This window comes from Pelodiscus sinensis, chromosome 3, assembly GCF_049634645.1.
Source record: "Pelodiscus sinensis isolate JC-2024 chromosome 3, ASM4963464v1, whole genome shotgun sequence".
Lineage (NCBI taxonomy): Eukaryota > Metazoa > Chordata > Testudines > Trionychidae > Pelodiscus > Pelodiscus sinensis.
The window spans coordinates 64,358,899-64,377,471 of record NC_134713.1 but is presented as its reverse complement, the minus strand read 5'-3'; the positions used below and the strand labels follow the sequence as shown (position 1 = coordinate 64,377,471).

Below are 18,573 nucleotides of genomic sequence, written 5' to 3'. Positions count from 1 at the left end.
GTGAATAAGATTTAAGTCAAATAATTTTATACCAAAATTTTCAATACTAGGTACCTAAAATCAAGCTCCTAATATGCTAGTTAGGCATTTACCTTAAAAGTCTGTTTTCAAATGCATGTTTAGGCTCCCTATAAATTGGTCTGATTTTCAGCTCCATTGGGAGTTTTGAATGGAGCTGAAAATCAGACCAATTTATAGGGAGCCTAAACATGGACATAAGAGTCTAAATTTAGACCCAGTGTTGCTGTGAATTATTATCAAAATGTATAAACTATTACCAATAAAATGAATCTCCACACTAATATTTTTGTTGACTCCTTAACTATCAGAGGTGATTACAGAACAGGAAAAAGACTGAACATGCGCAAAGTGATTCCATATATTGCCAGTCAGTTCCGAAAGGATAAGATCTGGTTACGAAGAACCAAACCCAGCAAACGTCAGTATCAGATTTGTTTGGCTATTGATGACTCATCTAGTATGGTAGACAACCACTCCAAACAGGTAAGGCAAATAAAATCTTGGAAGGAATCTATTCTACAGAGTAATGATGAAGCAGTAACAGTAGACATGGTCTTTTTTATAACTATGTATGAGAAGAGGAGCTGATTTATATGAAGAATAGTTCTGCATTAAAGTTGCTGTTGAGTAGGCAGGACTTGATGACTCTGATAGAGGATTCAGTTTACAGGAGAGTTCACTATTAATTTAATATATCACATAAAAATGGAGCTAGTTTAAGAAGTTTCTAATCCTTAATCAAACTCTGCTATTAAAAGTATCATTTTTGAATTGTTGTATAGAATGCATATTTTGTGCTTCACTGATAAATGAGCAACATAGTTATGTATAAAATACAAAATGTGTATCGAGTAAAAAAAAAAAAAAGTTGTGATCCCCTCAGTCTGATTATTGTAGCAATTTAATTTACATTCATCAGCCTAAACTGTTAACTGAAATCCTGAAATTGGATGCTGCATGCTAACTGCATAGCATCAGTATACTGAAATTCATTAATATAAATTCAGATTTTGTTTTCTAACTTTTTGTGCTAGGGTTATATTTGATACACATACACACACAATTATAAAAAAAACTTAAGCAGTATTTAAATTTGATTTTACTGGATTATGACATTGAACTTTGATATGCTTTTAATTGAGCATGATAGTCAACACTTCACCACAAAATCAGTGTACCTCATCTAGTGTATTAATGCCCCAATAGCTATGTGAATGAAAGCAGACAATCACTGTGCTTTTGAATGAACTCTCACAGGAAAATAAATACATGACAAAATGACCACATTTGCCTGTGATGAATACTTTTCACAAACGAGTAACCCTGTGGCACCTTAGAGACTAATAAAAATGTATACACTGTCATGAGTTTTCGTGGTCAAAACCCATTTCATCAGATGAGGTGAAGAGGAATAACTGAAACCTAGAATTTATAACAGAAAAAGAGGAAGGGGATGGAACCAGTCAGTTGTAGGACTGGTGCTAATGAGGCTAATTAAGTAGGCTGAAAGTGTCCTGTGCTGGAACAGCTAAATTACATATTTGAACTGATATTTAACTGTGATACTGAGTACCTTTCCCAGACCTGTGTAGCTCTGTGGCTTTTATCTGTCACCAATAGGAGTTGGTCCAATGAAAGATGTGACCTTATCAACCTTATCTGTCTAGCATCCTGGGATGGACATGGCTATAGCAACCCTGCATACAGCAATACTTTCAACATTTTGTTTCATCTTGATTAACTTTTTTTCTAGCTTGCATATGAATCTCTGGCAGTGATTGGAAATGCATTGACTCTTCTAGAAGTGGGGCAGATTGCTGTATGCAGGTGAGAATATTTTAAGCAGGGAATTATTTCTTAGAGCAAAATTAGCAATATGTTTTTATTTAATATGTTTTTAAAACACAAATATGACACTATATTTCAGCTTTGGAGAGACAGTTCAACTTCTGCACCCATTTCATGAACCATTCAGTGACCAATCAGGAACACGGATATTACGCCACTGTAAATTTCAACAAAAGAAAACTAGGATAGCTCAGGTATGCAAAAGTACCTCTTACACTTGCAGGGTTGCAGAATTTTTGTCCTAGACAAACCTTCAGGTACTGTTGTTTGTGTAGATACTGTTTGTGTTTATAAAAAAACAAAATAACCTAAATGGCATGACTGTTCCACTCTACAACAAATTAACCTTTTAGTAGGTAAGGGCTTAGCATTTTGTTGCAATAGTTAATACACATCAGTATCACTTTTGTTTGTGCCCTTCTCTCTTCGTAGTCCCCCAGTTCAGACAGTATTGTAAGCTATATTTTTGATACAGGTGCTAATTCTGCTTTTGAATTTACTAGCATACACGTCTGCATTTAATGCAGAATCCTATTTAAGTGCTTGGGGGGCAGAGTCTCATTTAAGTCCATCAGGAATTTACTTTAGTGGATCCTTTTGTGGGGTATTTTAATAAAAATCACAAACAGGTTGCAGCAATAAACAATAAATCATGGAAGCTAGAGTGGGATAGAACCAGTAAGCACTACCACTGGAGGCTGACAGCTGGAGAGCTGCTGCTCATTCTGAAGTCTTAGAGGTCACATGAAATAATGAAATTTGCAACCTCTCGGACCAACTCGTAGCCTTAATCCCAATGTAGGATTAGGGCCAGAGGGAGGAAGAGAACTCCAGACTTGAATACTAGTGTCTCTTAATTGGCTAACCACCAGGACTTGCTCTGCAGAGGATCAGCGTACCAAAATCAATCTCTTGGTTTTGGATCATTTAAAAAAAAAATCTTGTACCTTTTGGACCTTGCCTGAGTTTTCTCCTTTGTTGGACCATCTTGCGGTTCTGGCATCCATAATATGCAAACACTGCCATCAAGAATAGCAGCCATTGGTGTACACCAAGACTACTCCAGCCATGTTTCACATTCAGTAGTAACTTGTATAAAATGTGAGAAAAGTCTGATGAACTCTCTAAACCTTTTCAGTTGTTTTAAAAAGCTCTCCAACATTAATGTGTCTGCTTATATTAGCTTACTGTTCTCTTGTGTGTCTTCTCTGCAGTTTCTAGAATCATCAGCAAATATGTTTGCTGCAGCACAGCAGTTGTCTCAAAATATCAATCCAGGTAAGTACATTTGTAATGCTATAACCATGCTTGCAACCGTGGCAACATAGATCTCATTACAGTCTTGATGCAATATTTTCCCTGTGCCATCATAAAGCAAAACTGTACAGACTTGCAGCACTGAGATGGTGACACTTACTTACTTTTCAGTGTTCAAATGGAAGGTTTGGTTATGAGGCTGAAATCTTTCATCACTTCCATTTTAAAAGCTGGAAGTTTGCATCGTGTGTGCAGTATTAAGTAGCAAATTAAGCAAAACCAAAAGGATTCATTTGAGAATCTTTCAAAGAAAGCAAAAAAATAGATGTGGTCCAGATCATGTTTTTGTGCTTCATTTTCTCAGAAAAAAAATTGTAATGGACATTCTGCATAGACTTTATGGGTATTTAGCCAAAGAACAAAAGAAGAAACTAAATTGTGTTTAGAAACAGTTTAATGCACTTAAATTGTAGCATATTTTATATAAACACACTGATTTAGAGCCAGACCAACCTCCTTTTGAAATCATTGGCTTTCAGAAGGGTTCCCAGTGATTTCAGTGGAAGTTGATTAAACCCTTTAAGAGAGATGTGCAGCAAGTCAAGTCTGCCGAGCTAGTGCCTAATCTTTGAATTCCTAATGCACCCAAAATTCCTATCTGACAGGTGTAGGTGAGCAAGGAATGCAAAACCAGATCCATATTCACTTGTTTGGTTTTTCTGCCTGTTGTCATTGCTTATGGCAGTAATGACTATTTTAAAATTGTTTTAAGGTTATGTCTATACTAAAGACCGTGCAGCAGCTCTCCAGTGCAGCTACGCTCTGTTGGTGGGAGAACATTTCCTACCAACACAGTGCTGTCCATACCGGTGGCTTTTCTCAGCGAAACTTATGTTAGTCAGGGCAGTGTATTTTTCACAACTCGACCAACAAAAGTACTAGTGTAGACAAAGCCTAACTCATGTTTCCAGGACAGAAATTCTCTTTGTGATCTGTTTGGGGATATAATTGAATTTATAAAAGTCACAGAATAATTGACGCAACTTTTTCTTATGGAAGTTATTATTAGAGTTTTCCATTATGCATACAACAAAAATAAATTATGATAAAATGCACTGGTTTTGTTTTCAATTTGAGAGTTAGAAGTTCTTATTTATTGGAACTGAAAATATTGTTTTTCCTGTGCATAGAAACCGCGCAGCTGCTCTTGATAGTATCTGATGGAAGAGGCCTTTTCCTAGAAGGCAAGGAACGAGTCACAGCAGCAGTTCAGGCAGCTCAGAATGCCAATATCTTTGTCATTTTTGTTGTATTAGACAACCCTAATTCCCGGGTGAGTGAGTGTGGACAACAAAACAACATTATAGTGTAATGAATGGAAAGCTATGTGTGTATTTTTAATGGTTGCCTTTGTATTTCCTTATCAAATTGGCTGGGAATTTATACTGAGATCATTTTTTCTAGCTGTTGTACATTTGCAACCACAGCTACGGTTATGCCTTTTGTAAGAGTCAGCACAGATACTTTGTTTAATATAAAATAATTATTTGCTTCACTTTGCTGTTCACTATCTCTTAAAGTAATTATAATTACATTCATGTGCAGCATCTGTCAGTGCTCCCTCAACTAGGGATGTAAAGGCCTAGTTGACAGGAGCTGTTTCATTCCCTCTAATTTTAATTTAAAATTATAATTTCGGACACCAAGCATGAAGATGACAGGGATCCAATATTGGACAAAGTAAAACAGCTGAGAGAGTGAGCTGCTTGTTAGCATTTGGATTGGGCAAATTGCAAAGAGTGGTAGTGGGGTGTGTTGGGTGGTCTGGATTTGGAAAATGAGATGTGTGGGAGTTTCAGGAGGAACAGAAAATTAAATTTCATACTGGTGCTTTTGTTAGTGAAACTTATGTCAGTCGGGGCAGTGTATTTTTCACAACCCAACCAACAGAATTATTGCAGTGCATCTTATTGAGGAATAATCAGCTCAAGTATCTCTCTGGCCCAGCACTATCTGTGGTCTGTCATGATTTTAGTTAACCAAATGTCCGCTTATCATAGGTGCAACCAAGTTTCCCACAGTCCCATAAAGTTTGTTTAGAGCCACCAGTCCTGGCTCTGCATGCTCTGTGTTGTTCTTTAGTGTTTTGTTACGCTAAATGTCTTCTAAGAAGTCCCTGTAAGCAGTGGACATAATGCTGCTAGACAGTATTGACCTCCTGTGGTAGGGATTTTAAATATCAGTTAATTGAATAGTCGAGTAACCTCATGAATTTTTATCGGTTAATCAACTATTATATAGTCCCCTGGGGTGGGGCCGGCAGCAGTGCAGGGTGTCAGGCAGGAGCTGGTCTGCAAAGGGAGCCAGTTTAAAAACCAGCTGCCTGTTGCTCTGTGCTGCTGCCTCTTGTAAAAAGGCAGCAGTGCTGAGTGGCAGCAGCCCTTGTCTTGGCAGGACTGAGCTTACGGACCCAGTGCAAACCAGAACTGAGCTGGGCTGCCTGCCTGCCTGGCTCCTAATTCACTTTAAATGCAGAGTTGCAGCGGGGGTAGGTCCTGGACCTCGCATGAGCCAGGACTGATCTGGGTTGCAGAGCTGCAGCAGGGGTAGGTCCTGGACCCATTGCAAGCCAGGACTGAGCCAGGCTGCTGGCCAGCCTGCTAAAAAATTTACTGACTGGGTGAGAGAGAGAGGTCAATGCATGTTGTCTATAGCATTAACCAATAAGCTTTTGCTTGTTTTTGGTTAATTGACTATATTATTACTATTTGACTATTACACCCCTATCCTGTGGTTCAGCAAATTCTCTGGTTCAACCTGTACAATACTTTTGAGGATGAAAATAGGAAGAAAACTGACTGGCAACAGGATAACTCTAAGATAGTTCTATAAATCCTTCCTGATTAGTTATTAAAATTAATATCAATTTGTCACAGTTCTGATTAAACATGGTTTTAATATCAAACTTAAATTTGGGGTGATAAAATTTGCTTTTCAATATGGAACTTTCAGATCTGCTTCACAGAGCAATGTAAGTGCTATTTTCCTGTACAAGAAGCAGGGGTAGGGTTAATGTAGGGTTAATCTGGGTTTGTAATTTAACATTTGTTATGAAAGTATACACTCAGAAGCAGGCCCCTTGTGCAAGCCACTGTACAGATGTGAGTAGGAACAATTTCTGCTCCAAATTGCTTTACAGTCTTAAGTCAGTGGAAAGGCATGCTTAGGGAATGATACAACAGAAAAGCAGAGTGAACCTGTTACCACCTGGATCATATCATGTTAGTCTCTTGTCTTTCCTTGGCATTTGCTTATGTGTTAGTTTAATGTTCCCAAAACATCTAATTTAGTCTACTTCATTTTATAACTCTATGCTCAGTAAAGTTTTAGGACTATAAGTATATGAGAAAAAATGCACTTCCCCCCCTAGCTTTATACCTGTCCTATATGGCTTACCAAATAGGGGGTTTTATTTTAAAATATTTTGCCTTTAATTGTGTAATGGTGGGGAAATGTGTTTGAAAAAGTAGATAAATGGTACCAACAGTCTCTAGTCATCCCTTTAACTCTTTTACAGGATTCCATCTTGGACATTAAAGTACCTATATTCAAAGGGCCTGGAGAAATGCCTGAAATCAGAACCTACATGGAGGAGTTCCCATTCCCATTCTACATAATCCTCAGAGATGTGAATGCACTCCCAGAGACTCTCAGTGATGCCCTGCGACAGTGGTTTGAACTGGTGACTGCCTCAGAGAGTCTATAGAATTTACAAAGCCAAGTAAACATCTGACTGCTGCTAAATTTCTGAAGTGTGACTGCATTTCATCAGTGTTTTGATGAAATCTTTCTCTATCCAGGATTTAAGTGCAGGATCTGCCTTCTGATATTCAGACAGCCTAGAAAAGAAATGCTTTAGGTGTGTTGTCCCCATTTGCTAATGCAGGAGACCTATGCAATAGTGAAAGACTGTATTCACTTATTTGCCTATCCCTATAATAATGAAACCTTCCCCCACCGCTGTTGTAATTTATTACTTTGAATTTTTATTTGGAATGTTCATATCCTTGAAGGGAGTGATTTCCATTCCTGCTCATAGCAGTAAAAGAGCAGTCTTGTTTCTGGGAAGGAACTTCTTGTATTGGAAGTACTTCAACAGCCTTGGAAAAATACTATTTTAACTGAACACATGTGGTAGTATCTGTGGGTGAGGGAAAAATGGGTTTCCACAACCAAAATATAATACTTGAATACTTAAAAGTGTGTTTTGTGATTAAACACATACTATTTAATAATTATTGCTGGTTGTTTGATAATGTCTGCAGGGTATTTTTATGAAACATGCCACGATATAATCTTCCCTGCATTATCATTTTACACTGTGAAGTTTGCCCCCGTCCCAGACAGACATTAGAGACATTTATTTAGCCAAGTGTCTTAAAGCTTATACATGACTTTTTCATTGCAAAAGCTATGCATCTTATTGTCTGTACTAATAAAACAATGTACCACTGTTTGTAATGATGGTGTTAATTCCTTGTCACTTGAGGAAGCAAAAATAGCTACCGCACAGGAATAATATTTGGTAAACATATAATGCTTTACGTTTTTGGAACATCACACAAACAGTCCTCAAATAAGATAGGTGACATTACTTCACAGATTTCACTTGTTTTAGACTTTGAGGGGTTGCCACTTTTCTAAGGTTTTTATTGGTGGCTTCAGCTTCCTAAACATTCTGGCTGATTTGTGCTACTTAGCCAATATAAATTTGCTGACAAGCTAGTTTACCTAGCTCCCTTAGGATTCTACATGCATACGTGGAAAGTCTGAATACTGAAATGTTGGTTACACATAAGCTTCTCTCTCCTCCCCCATGCTGCTGCCTATAATGGGGGGGGGGGGTGGAGAAGGGAACAGGTGGGAGCCAGTGCTCCCCCCCCCGCACTGCTGCCTTCCCCCCCCATATCCATGTGTAACTGCTGAAAATTTCAACAGTTACACACTTGAAAACAATCTTCATTTTAACATCTCTAATACTGTTCACATGCTAATGGGTACTTTATAACTTATTGACTGATTTTAGGCTTAGGAATGTTTACATCAATTGATTAAAATAGCATTCAGCTTTTGGACTTACATACCAATTTAAAAATATATTTTTATTATTAGTCTCCCATTTTAATAATTTCAATTAATTTCAGCAGGACTTGTCATGATACATCCCTTCTGACCAGGGATACAATAGAGTCACCTTGCTGGTCCCATTCAATGGGAACATCTCAGCAACAGAAGCACAGGTGACTGGAGCCTGTGAGGGGAACAGTTCAGGCAGGTCCATCCAGAGGAACAGGGAGGAGGCATAAGGGGGCATTCTACTTAGCAATCAAAATTTTGGCAGGGACACAGGGCTACATCCAAGAGGGAAATAGAGGAAAAAGTAAGAATGCTACCCTTTAAAACCATGGAGATGAATGAAGGGCAGCCAAGTTCAAAAGAAGCTGCCTATAGAGCGGACATAGGATGCCGAGAAGTAGCTATGTGCAGAAGATGGGATTTTGCACAGCCTAAAATATTCTTACCAAATCCCCCAAAAGGAAGCTGAGGAAGAGCGGACGGAAACAAAACAATGACATTCTAGGAATATGCTTCTTGTGTGAGGGTGGAGTTACGGTGTCGGAAACCTTTCCTAAGCTGTGGATGGGTAGCCCGGTTAGTCTGTAAGCGGGGAGCGGGGGGATTTTAAAAGCGATGTGTAATCCTGCAGCACCTCCCAGAGTCTCCAAAAAATGTGTAAAAGCTTCAAGAGGGGAGCGGGGTTCGTCTGTAACTGGGAAAACTTACACAGCAGCACATGGTCCCGCGACACCTTCAACATGTAAACGGAGCTTTCCTGGGCGTATATGCTCGTCTGGCCTCGGACCGGTAAACGGCCGCCCCCAGGGCTGCACAGGTGCCACGGCCGGGCAGGGGGCGCTGCAGCGACCGCCGCACTTAGGGGGCGGAGGCGGGGCGCGGCCCGGCGCTTGCGCAGATCGAGGCCGGGCCTCCAACCTCCTCCCCCCCGGGCCAACGGGCCCGGCTCTCGCCGCGGGGCTTGGCGCCATGGCCGGAGCCCGGCTGCTTCCGCCAGCGCTGACGCTGAAGCAGGTACCGGCCGCGGGGTCCCGTCTCGCCGCGGCCCGGGGAATGGGCGGCCCGGACCAGACTGGCGGGCGGGCCCGCGGTCGAGGCCGAGGGAGTCGCTGCTGCCGGGGGCTCCAGGCCCCGCATCTTGGGGCCCGGGCGCAGCTCCCGGCCGGGAAACTCGGTGGCTCGGCCCGGGCCGGTGCGGCCTGGCCGGGTGGAGGCGGAGAACTCCCCCCGCGGGCCGACACGTGGCTCAGAGCTCGGCGGGCGCTGCCCGGGGGCTGGCACAGGCCTGCGGTTTTTTCACAGCCGGAGTCTCTGCTGAGCCGCTCGGGGGCACCTTGGGTGGGGGGCTCGGGCCAGTTTTGAATCCGGCCAAGGACCCACAGCTCCACCCAGCGGCCTCCCCTCCCACCCCACCGAGACTCCGGTCTCTGCGTGTGCGTTGAGCCGCGGCGTGGAAAGAAACCGCCCCGGGGCGACATGAATTCCACCCCCAGTGCTGGTCCTCAGTGATGTGCGGGTGCAAGAGCGTCTCCCTCCGCAGAGCTTCTGCCACCCGCAGAGGTGGCTTTGTTGTACTGATGGGGGAACTCTGTACAAGTAGACATGCCCAGTATCTCTAATGCCCCCTCTGACATAGTGCTTATTCCTCCTGCACCTCACAGCGTTATTTGACACAGCTGTGCTCTTCCTCTGCAAAACTCAGCTGGCTTGGCTTTGGTGACTAGTCCTTTCTTGATTTTTTTTTCTCTCTAATTGTTCCTTCAGCATGTTGTTTGAAGAATCCTCCTCATCCCCTCTCCCAGTTCTCTGTAGGTTCCACCTTGCATTCAGTTATTTCTATGCCAACATCACTGATCTCTGAATCTATCTGTTTCTGTCCAAACTGAAATCTAGCCTCTCTCTGATCTCTCTTGAAGATTCAGTTGGCAGCTTAAACTCATAAACTTTTCCTCCCCCATTTCTCAAGCACTGTGGATACCTCCTCTGTCCTCCCTGGTAGGGCTGTTAAGAAGTGGGTAATTCGTTAATTGTGTAATCAACACAAATTTTGTTGACTACACAGTTAATAAGGGGTAGCACTGCTTCCACTCAATCCCAGCTCCTGCTGGGTCTGACAACTCCCACCGTGGCTCTGTACTATAAGCACTAAGAGCCAGCATGGGGGTTGATGCTGGGTCATGGCGCAAGCTGGGATTGAGCCAGCCTGTCAGCTAGCCTGCTAAAAAAATGTACTTGAGGGTGTGGATGTTGCATGTTGTCGATAACGTTAACGAATAAGCACCTTATCAGTTAATTGTTTAGTCGACCACACTATTACATCCCTACTCCCTGTCAGAACTTGATGTGATCTTTGACTCTGCTTTCTTTCTGGAATCTCACATCTAAACTGTCTAAATATTCCCAGTTATTGTTGTAGAATATCTTTAACATACAACCTTGCCTAAGCATCTAAAGAGTTTTAACTCTTACTTCAATCACTGCCACAGCCTCTTCTCTGGCCTTGAAAAAGTAATCTTGTCCTGCTAATATCCATTCAGAAGGCTGCTGCAAGGATCATTTTCCTAGCACATCACTTTGACCATGCCCTCCCTTCATCTGTTCCCTCTCTTCTCCATTTTCAATCCCCAAGTTACCTATTAACTCTCATAAACTATAGAGACGTTGACCCCTGCTTCCATTTTGTTAGTGATGCCCACCTAAGGGTATGCCTATACTACCTGGTTTTTTCGAATAAACTGCCCTTTTTTCGAAAAAACGTCACCTGCATCCACACTGCAGTTGTGTTCTTTCTAAATTAAATAGAAAACGCAGGGGGGTTTTCAACATTGGTAAACCTCAAATTCTGAGGAAGAACGCCTTTTTCGAAAGAGCTCTGTGGACACAGAACAGGGACATTTTTCGAAAGAAAATGCAATTGAAAAAAGCACAGGTGCCCTGGTGCCCATTCTATGAATAGCAATCAGGGCTTTCTTTCACAAGAGCGTCCATGCAGTCTGGACACACTCTTTCGAAAAAGCAGATCGCTTTTTTGATCCAGCTTTGAGGTATGGATGCTCTCTTTTGAAAGAAGCTTGCAGTCTAGGCGTACCCTTAATGATCATCCACTTTTTAAAATCTCAAAGCTTCTTTGTGCTTTCTCCCATGCTGCCCCTCATGCCTGGGGTTAGTGCTCCAGAAACATCAGCAATTGCACCTCTCTCTTGCTGTAATGCTTACAAAAATGACAATAGTCATGCAGCTGGTTTGCTGAGACCAGTGTCTAACCATATTGACCATTATTATCTTTTGTTTTTCAGCTCTCCCCTCTGTATCTGTTTGTTGTCTCTTGTCTTATATTTATAGCTTGTCTGTGCAAATGTTATACTGCACAGTATAGTTAAAGTAGTATTACACCCCTAAATGTAGACACTGTAGTACTTATATAAAAGTGCTTATATTGGTATACCTAGAGCTGCAACACCTAGAGGTGTTGGGAAATGATGCACTTTATACTGGTATAATTACATCCACATTAGCTAGGCTACGTCTACACTGGCATGATTTTGCGCAAGAACTCTTTTGCAGAAGAGTTCCTGTGCAAAAACGTTTCCAGAAGAGAGCGTCTGCACTGGCATCCTTGCCAGTGTAGACGCTCTCTTGCACAAGAAAGCTCCGATGGCCATTTTAACCACAGGGCTTTCTTGCACAAGTAATTCATGTTGCCTGTCTACACTGGCCTCTTGCGCAAGAACAGTTGCGCAAGAGGACTTATTCCTGAGTGGGAGCATCATAGTTCTTGTGCAAGAAGCACTGATTTCATACATTAGAACGTCAGTGTTCTTGCACAAGAACTCGTGGCCAATGTAGACAGGCAGCACGTTTTGGCACAAAAGCGGCTGCTTTTGTGCAAATTCGCACCAATGTAGACACAGCCTAGGGTTGTACCAATGTAACTAGGTTTAGCAGAATTTTGATTTTTTTTTTAAATAGATAACATTGATGTTATTGTTAAGCTTTATTTTCAGTTTTTGGCTATTTACATTTTCATACTTAAATTATGAGGGGGCATTGCAAGGGGTTCAGACAATCACTTAAGGACAGTAGTCATTGAAATTCAAAAGTTAAATATTTTATCATCTTTAAAACATAAATTGTCAAAACATACAGAGTAAAGATCTTTAAATCAACCTCTCATAAGTTCTCGAGCAGTATTTTTCTTGCTTTGCCTATCTGTACATTTTGAATATCAATAGAAATATTTTATTGATTTGTGCATATATAGAGAAATTGACATTTGCCCCTACAAATTAATTCTTCCTAATCTAAATATAGTGAGCTCACTCCCCCCCCCCCCCCCCCCCCACACACACACACACACTGAAATAGTTATATTAGTGGGAAAAGTATATGTAGAGCAGGCTATAGATTATATGATGTATGAGACCAGGATCATCTTTCTGTGTTATTTTTATACACACACACACACACATCTTTCTGTGTTATTTTTATATACACACACACACACACACACACACACACACACACAAAATGGTGTCCTGGTCTATGATTAGGCATTTTGCAATATAGATAATAATGAATGTTTCTAGTCCTTTTTACAAATTTCCCTCTATTTCAATAACCCAACTCAGATTAGGCCATTCAAATTTTAAATGTACTCTATTTGTCTTCTAAAGTTTAAGCTTATTATAGATTAAACTTTCATAGCAGGTATTTTCTCTTGGTTTCTTTAATTTCCACGTGGTATTTGGCTGAAAACTCTATAAAGGTTTTTTAAAAATTTGTCTTTGATTATATAACTGACTGGAGATGACTGGCACAACAGATGTAACTGGCTTTCCTCCTCCTCCCCCTTTTTTTTCAGTTCTTGAGAAGGCAGCAGGTTCTTCAGTTATATAGAAGAATTCTGCAGGCTATTCGTCGGGTACCTACTGAAGCTGATCGGCACTATCTAAAGGAGTGGGCAAGGGAAGAATTCAAAAAAAATAAAGATGCTATAGATGAGGTGATGAATAGGAGGCAGCAGCCTCATAGCAGTGCCCTTTATATATTTGGCAGCACACTTAGTGCTACAAATCATAGGTTTTTTGCTATGTTTTTTTAAGAACTGTGCCAAGACTTCTGTAAGCTTTTTTAGAATCTATTTTGTTGATTTTACTAAAATGAGTAAGGTTTATACAAAAGCCATACAGGATGATTAAAAGACTAGAAAACAGGATTTAGTGAAAGATCCAATCTATTTAGTTTAACAAAAAAAAGATTGGGGTGACACAGTCTGCAAGTACATAAACAGGGAACAAATATTTAATAATGGCCTCTTCAGCCTTGGAAAGAAAGATATAATATGATCCAATGACACGTGCTGTAGGACAGGCATGGACAATAATTTTTATGAGGGGGGCCACTCCCAAGTATTTGATAAGTGGTCAAGGGTGATTCTCTTCCATGATATTAATGGAGAAGGTGTGGGGTCTGGGATGGAGGTTGAGTTCAGAACGGAACTCAGGGTAAGTTTGGGTGAAGGAAGGGGTTGTGAACTGAGGCAGGGATGGGATACAGGATCTGGAAGTCGATATGGGTATGGGTGCAGGAAATTATTCTGACCTGGAGGAGGGATATAGGAGGGGGTCAGGTCTGGGAGAGCATTGTGACCTGGGGTGGGTGATGAAGGGGATTGGAGTATAGGGTCTGAGTGTTGGTATGAGTGCAGGAGTTAGGTATGCAGAGGGTTGGGGTTATGACTTGGGTGCAGGAGGTGGAACAGAGGATTGAGGGAAGGGAGGGGCTCAGGTGCCAGGCAGCTCCCAGCCAGCAGCCCGGGGTGCCATCAGGAAGACTTCTTGCCTTTTGTGCCCCCACAAGCCCCTCAAAGTGGCTGGCTTCTAGGGTCCTGTGCATATCACTAGCCCCTAGGAATTGGGAGGGTGGGCCTTGCGTGCTGCCTGAACTGTGCAAGCATGGCCCAGGCAACTGCCATTGGCCATTTTTCAGTCAATGGGAGTTGTGAGATGTATTGGGGGCAGGGACAGTGCAGAAAGGCCCCTCAAGGACTTGCAGTGCACAGAATACATGCTCTCCCTTCCCCCAGAGCCAGCCGCTTTGATTGGCGTTCGGGGACACTGCACAACTCTTGCTGGGCCATGGGACAGAGGTAGCGGCCCGAATCCAGCAGTACAGTGTCCCCCTCCCTCTTTTTTCTAGGAATGATTTGGGGAAAGTTTTATGGCTTATGTTACATAGAAGGGTGGACTAGATAATTACACTGATTCTCTCTGGCCTTGGAATCTTATGAAAACTATCACCACTTTCCCTTCTTTTTTGCTTGCTTGTAAAGTTTTTTGATTCTGTAAATTGAGTAAATTGGAATTAAAAATGAAAACAAACTGCTTGCAATAAGAATCAGACAAAAATATTACAGTTTTGTGTTGAATGGTGAAAAGCAATTATAAGTTTACATATGCTGGGGCTGCATTTTTATATCATCTATAAGAGTCATATTTAAATTAGTATTGATTTAAACTGAAAGAGCAATGTGTGGGTACAACTTCACCTTTCCTCAAACATTTCTACTCCCCTGTTTGTCAGCTTTTGCACCTTTCTTAATCAGTACTGAGGCATAACTAGCTGGAATTATGCAGGCTAAGTGATATAAAGAATTCCAGAATAAGGATGTTAAATTGCGGTTAATTGACTAGTCGAGTAGTTGACGACATTTCCATTGACTACTAGTCAATAGGCACTTCTGCATTCCTCCTTTGAAATGTACAAGAGCCATTGTTAGGGCTCTTGCACGTTTCAGAGGAGGAATACAGAACTCTGCATGCAGCCCAGGGCCAGCGGGAAGTCCTGCTGACTCCGGGCTGCACGCGGGCATGCCTGCTTTGAAATGTACAAGAGTTCCCAACAGGGGCTCTTGTGCATTTCATAGAGCCCAGGGTCAGCGGGAGACTCCCAGCTGACCCCGGGTTCCGTGTGGCATTTCCCCAGAACCTGGGGTCAGCTAGGGAGTCCCCAGCTGATCCCAGGTTCTGTTGAACTGCCGTGCGGGTTCAGCTAGGGAGTCCCCAGCTGACCTCGGGCTCCATGGCGCTGCCCGTTTGAAATGCCGACGCAGTGTTTCAAAGGGGCAGTGCTGTGGAGCCCAGAGTCAGTTGAGGACTCCCCAGCTGACCCCGGGCTCCACGGCGGCTGCCTCTTTGAAACGCTGCCTTGGGGCTTCAAAGCGGCAGTGCCACACAGCTGATCCCTGGCTCAGCTGTGTGGCACTGCCACTTTGAAGTACCCCTTCTTCCCCCCTGCTTTGCTGCCTCTATCTGATAGAAGCAGCAAGGGGGGAGGGGAAATCAACTAGTCGATTGACTACCTAATAGGCATTTGACTAGTCCTTAACAACCTTATTCCAAAACAATGTCAACATCATTTATCTCTTAAAAATCACTCTCTGCAATGCACATCTGTGGTTCTCACCATTTATTCACAGAAATGTTGGAAAGGGCATGGATGTATAAAGAAAATACTAATTTAGTTAGATTTGGAATCAAAGAAACTTTTCCTCTAACATTTAAGCCACAGAAATAACCTCCAATGGCACTGTTAAGAATTTAAGGAAAAATGACTGTCAGATTAACATACAGTGTTGTAGCCGTTTTGATCTCAGGATATCCGAGACAAAAGGTGGGTGAGAGAGTGTCTTTGTTGGTGAGAGACAGTTGCTTCACCTATCTCCAATAATGAACATATTGTTTAAGTCTTCATTGTCTTAGAGGCTGAATTGCCTTATTGACCCAGGCAAAGAAATTGAGTGAAAAATGCAACTCTTGCAAAAAGTTTATACTGTAGTGTATTACAATATATAAGTTCAACCCAACAGATTCCTTTTCACTTTACAGGATGCAATTAGGATGATGATTACTCAGGGCAACATGCAGCTTCAAGAACTTGAGAGAACACTTCAGCTGGCAAACTCCTAACCTTGATTCTGAGAGCCAATGGACTTTCATCCACTGTGGGAAGTACTGGACTTTCTCTAGAATGCAGCACATGGTCTTATGCTAAGATATCGGTAATGTTTCAAGGTAGAATATCATACAGTACCATTATTTCCTTTCTCTTCTTATCTTATCCAGCATATTTGGCAGTTGTAGACAAATTATGCCGTATTTGTTTAAATACTCAAAAGTGCGACATAGTACTTTTGAGGGACAAGCAGAAAGTGCTGAATAACAGCAGCATTGGCAACGAAAGAAAATAAACTTAAACGAGATTTTTGTGTTTGTTTTTCTACATTCGTATCTCTTAAGTAGTTCTGTTTCATAAGAAACTTGTTCAAAATACTAAGAAAATTCCTCATATATAGGTGATAATGTGATCCTGGTCATTGTTTGAAGAAGTGAGAGAATTTAACCTGCATAGGTTTATTCACAAATACCTTCTTGTGATTATACTGACAAGTGTTTATATCCAGCATAAAGTAGACAAACAGAAGAGGTATAGTAATGTTGTGGCCTTTCCTTATGCTGTATTCCCCACATGAATAGCAACATGTTTTGTTTATATTAATTTCAAAAGTAAAGGAGGTTGAGTTTCTCTGAAAGTATATAGTTATATACCCAAACAACAGATAAATACAGCTGCCAGTTACTATGTCTTGGTTCATTTCTAATAAGTAGCAGACCAAGGTTTTTCAAAGCTGTACCTGCAGACTTAGTCTTTCAATCAGGCTGGTTAGCCAGCCCCTCAGTGACTGATAGACTGCTAGAAAGAATTTCTCCTGTAGTTTGGCTACATTCCAGAATGTGTTGTCTGTGTGGTTTTTTGAGCCTCTCTCTGAAGCATCTGGTTCTGGCTACTGCCAATGACAAGACACTGGAATACACAGATCTGTGGTTTCCATTAAGAGAGATTGCTCCCATAGATTTCTTAAAGGGACACTGACAGGATAATTTTATAAAAATGAATGATTCAAAAGAAAATCAGTACTCTGGAAGTTGGCTCTTTATTAGTATGTCCTGATTTTTTCATCATAGACTACTAGAATTAAAATAGATCTTGAGAGGTTATCAAGACCAGTCCCCTGCACTCACAGCAGGACCACACACCATAGATCATCCCTAATAGATGTTCATCTAACCTGCTCTGAAATATCTCCAATGAATGGAGATTCCACAATTTCACAGAAACATAGGCAATTTACTCCAGTTTTACCACCCTGACACTGAGGAAATTTTTCCCAGTGTCCAACCTAAACCTCCCTTGCTGCAATTTAAGCCAAACTGCCTCTTGTCCTATCATCAGGCATTAAGGAGAATAATATTCTCCCCTCCTCTTTCTTAAACATCCTTTTAGGTACTTGAAAATTGCTATCAAGTCTCCTCTCTGTCTTCTCTTTTCAAAATGAAACAAACCCAGTTCTTTCAGTCTTCCTTCATAGGTCATGTTTTCTAGCTCTTTAATAATTTTTGTTGCTCTTCTCTGGACCTTCTCCAATTTCTCCACATTTTTCCTGAAAATGTGGTGCCCAGAACTTGACACACTCAGTGGTAAACATAGTCTTTATGCCATTATCTAAATCGTTGATGAAGATATGGAACAGAACTGATCCCAAAACTGATCCCTGTGAAACTCCACTTGTTATGCCATTGTGGGCAAGAGGCGGCTAGTGGGCCAGATGTGGCCTGTGGCCACCTCACCAACACACTTACTACACAGTAGAGCAGCCATTTTAAACAGCAGGCTGCTAATTACTATGCTATCTGGGCAGGGAGGAGGAAGCTTTGCATGCTGTCCCTACCCCATAGCAAAATCCTCCAGCTCCCATTGGCCAGTTTCTGGCCAATAGGAGCTGACATTTTTTTTCTGAAGGCAGGGGCAGCAAATGAAACCCCCACCCTCCCTGGAGCAGAGCCATGTGGAGCAGCTGCCCAGCACAGAGGCAGGGAGTTTGCAGTGCTGCTAGCTGGGAGCTGCCTGGGTAAGCCCAGGCCTACCTCTTGCACCCCACCCCCTCTCTCCCGGCAACTGCTTGCCCCAGGCCACCACCCAAAACCCTCTGTATCCCTTTTCCTGCTCTCTTCCAGCTCACAACTCCCTCCCAGACCCTGCATTCCTCCCCCAGGCTAGAATCCTTTCCTGCATTTATACCCCTCCCTACCCCCATTCCCCTGCCCCACAGCACCATGCAAATGATCTTCACCTCTTCCCCCAGGTCACATCTCCCTTCCAGACTCTGCACACCCTCCTACACCCCTTCCTCAGGCCAGAATCCTCTCCTGCACCCATAACAACTCATGGATCATTCACCCGAAGCCCCTGCCC

General features: G+C 42.0%; 2 protein-coding genes and 1 long non-coding RNA gene across 3 annotated transcripts in view; 2 read left to right on the top strand and 1 right to left on the bottom strand.

The window, feature by feature from the left end:
• Nucleotides 1-7,647, top strand: part of MDN1 (midasin AAA ATPase 1) — a 162,318-nt gene extending 154,671 nt beyond the window's left edge. Inside the window, exons 97-102 of the mRNA XM_075923877.1 lie at nucleotides 330-504; nucleotides 1,775-1,848; nucleotides 1,949-2,063; nucleotides 3,084-3,147; nucleotides 4,317-4,459; nucleotides 6,704-7,647. Of these exons, the coding sequence (XP_075779992.1) occupies nucleotides 330-504; nucleotides 1,775-1,848; nucleotides 1,949-2,063; nucleotides 3,084-3,147; nucleotides 4,317-4,459; nucleotides 6,704-6,892 (760 nt within the window). The 3' untranslated portion in view covers nucleotides 6,893-7,647. The remainder of the gene's footprint in view (nucleotides 1-329; nucleotides 505-1,774; nucleotides 1,849-1,948; nucleotides 2,064-3,083; nucleotides 3,148-4,316; nucleotides 4,460-6,703) is intronic.
• The window catches only part of LOC142827834 (uncharacterized), a 63,652-nt gene extending 54,542 nt beyond the window's left edge, over nucleotides 1-9,110 (bottom strand). Inside the window, exon 1 of the long non-coding RNA XR_012902598.1 lies at nucleotides 8,971-9,110. This is a non-coding gene — a long non-coding RNA (uncharacterized LOC142827834). The remainder of the gene's footprint in view (nucleotides 1-8,970) is intronic.
• LYRM2 (LYR motif containing 2) lies at nucleotides 9,103-16,522 on the top strand. Its single transcript, XM_075923890.1, has 3 exons — nucleotides 9,103-9,276; nucleotides 13,124-13,264; nucleotides 16,149-16,522. Exons 1-3 carry the CDS (start codon nucleotides 9,232-9,234, stop codon nucleotides 16,227-16,229), a joined length of 267 nt encoding a protein of 88 aa, XP_075780005.1. The 5' UTR covers nucleotides 9,103-9,231; the 3' UTR covers nucleotides 16,230-16,522.
• Nucleotides 16,523-18,573: the final 2,051 nt, after the last annotated feature.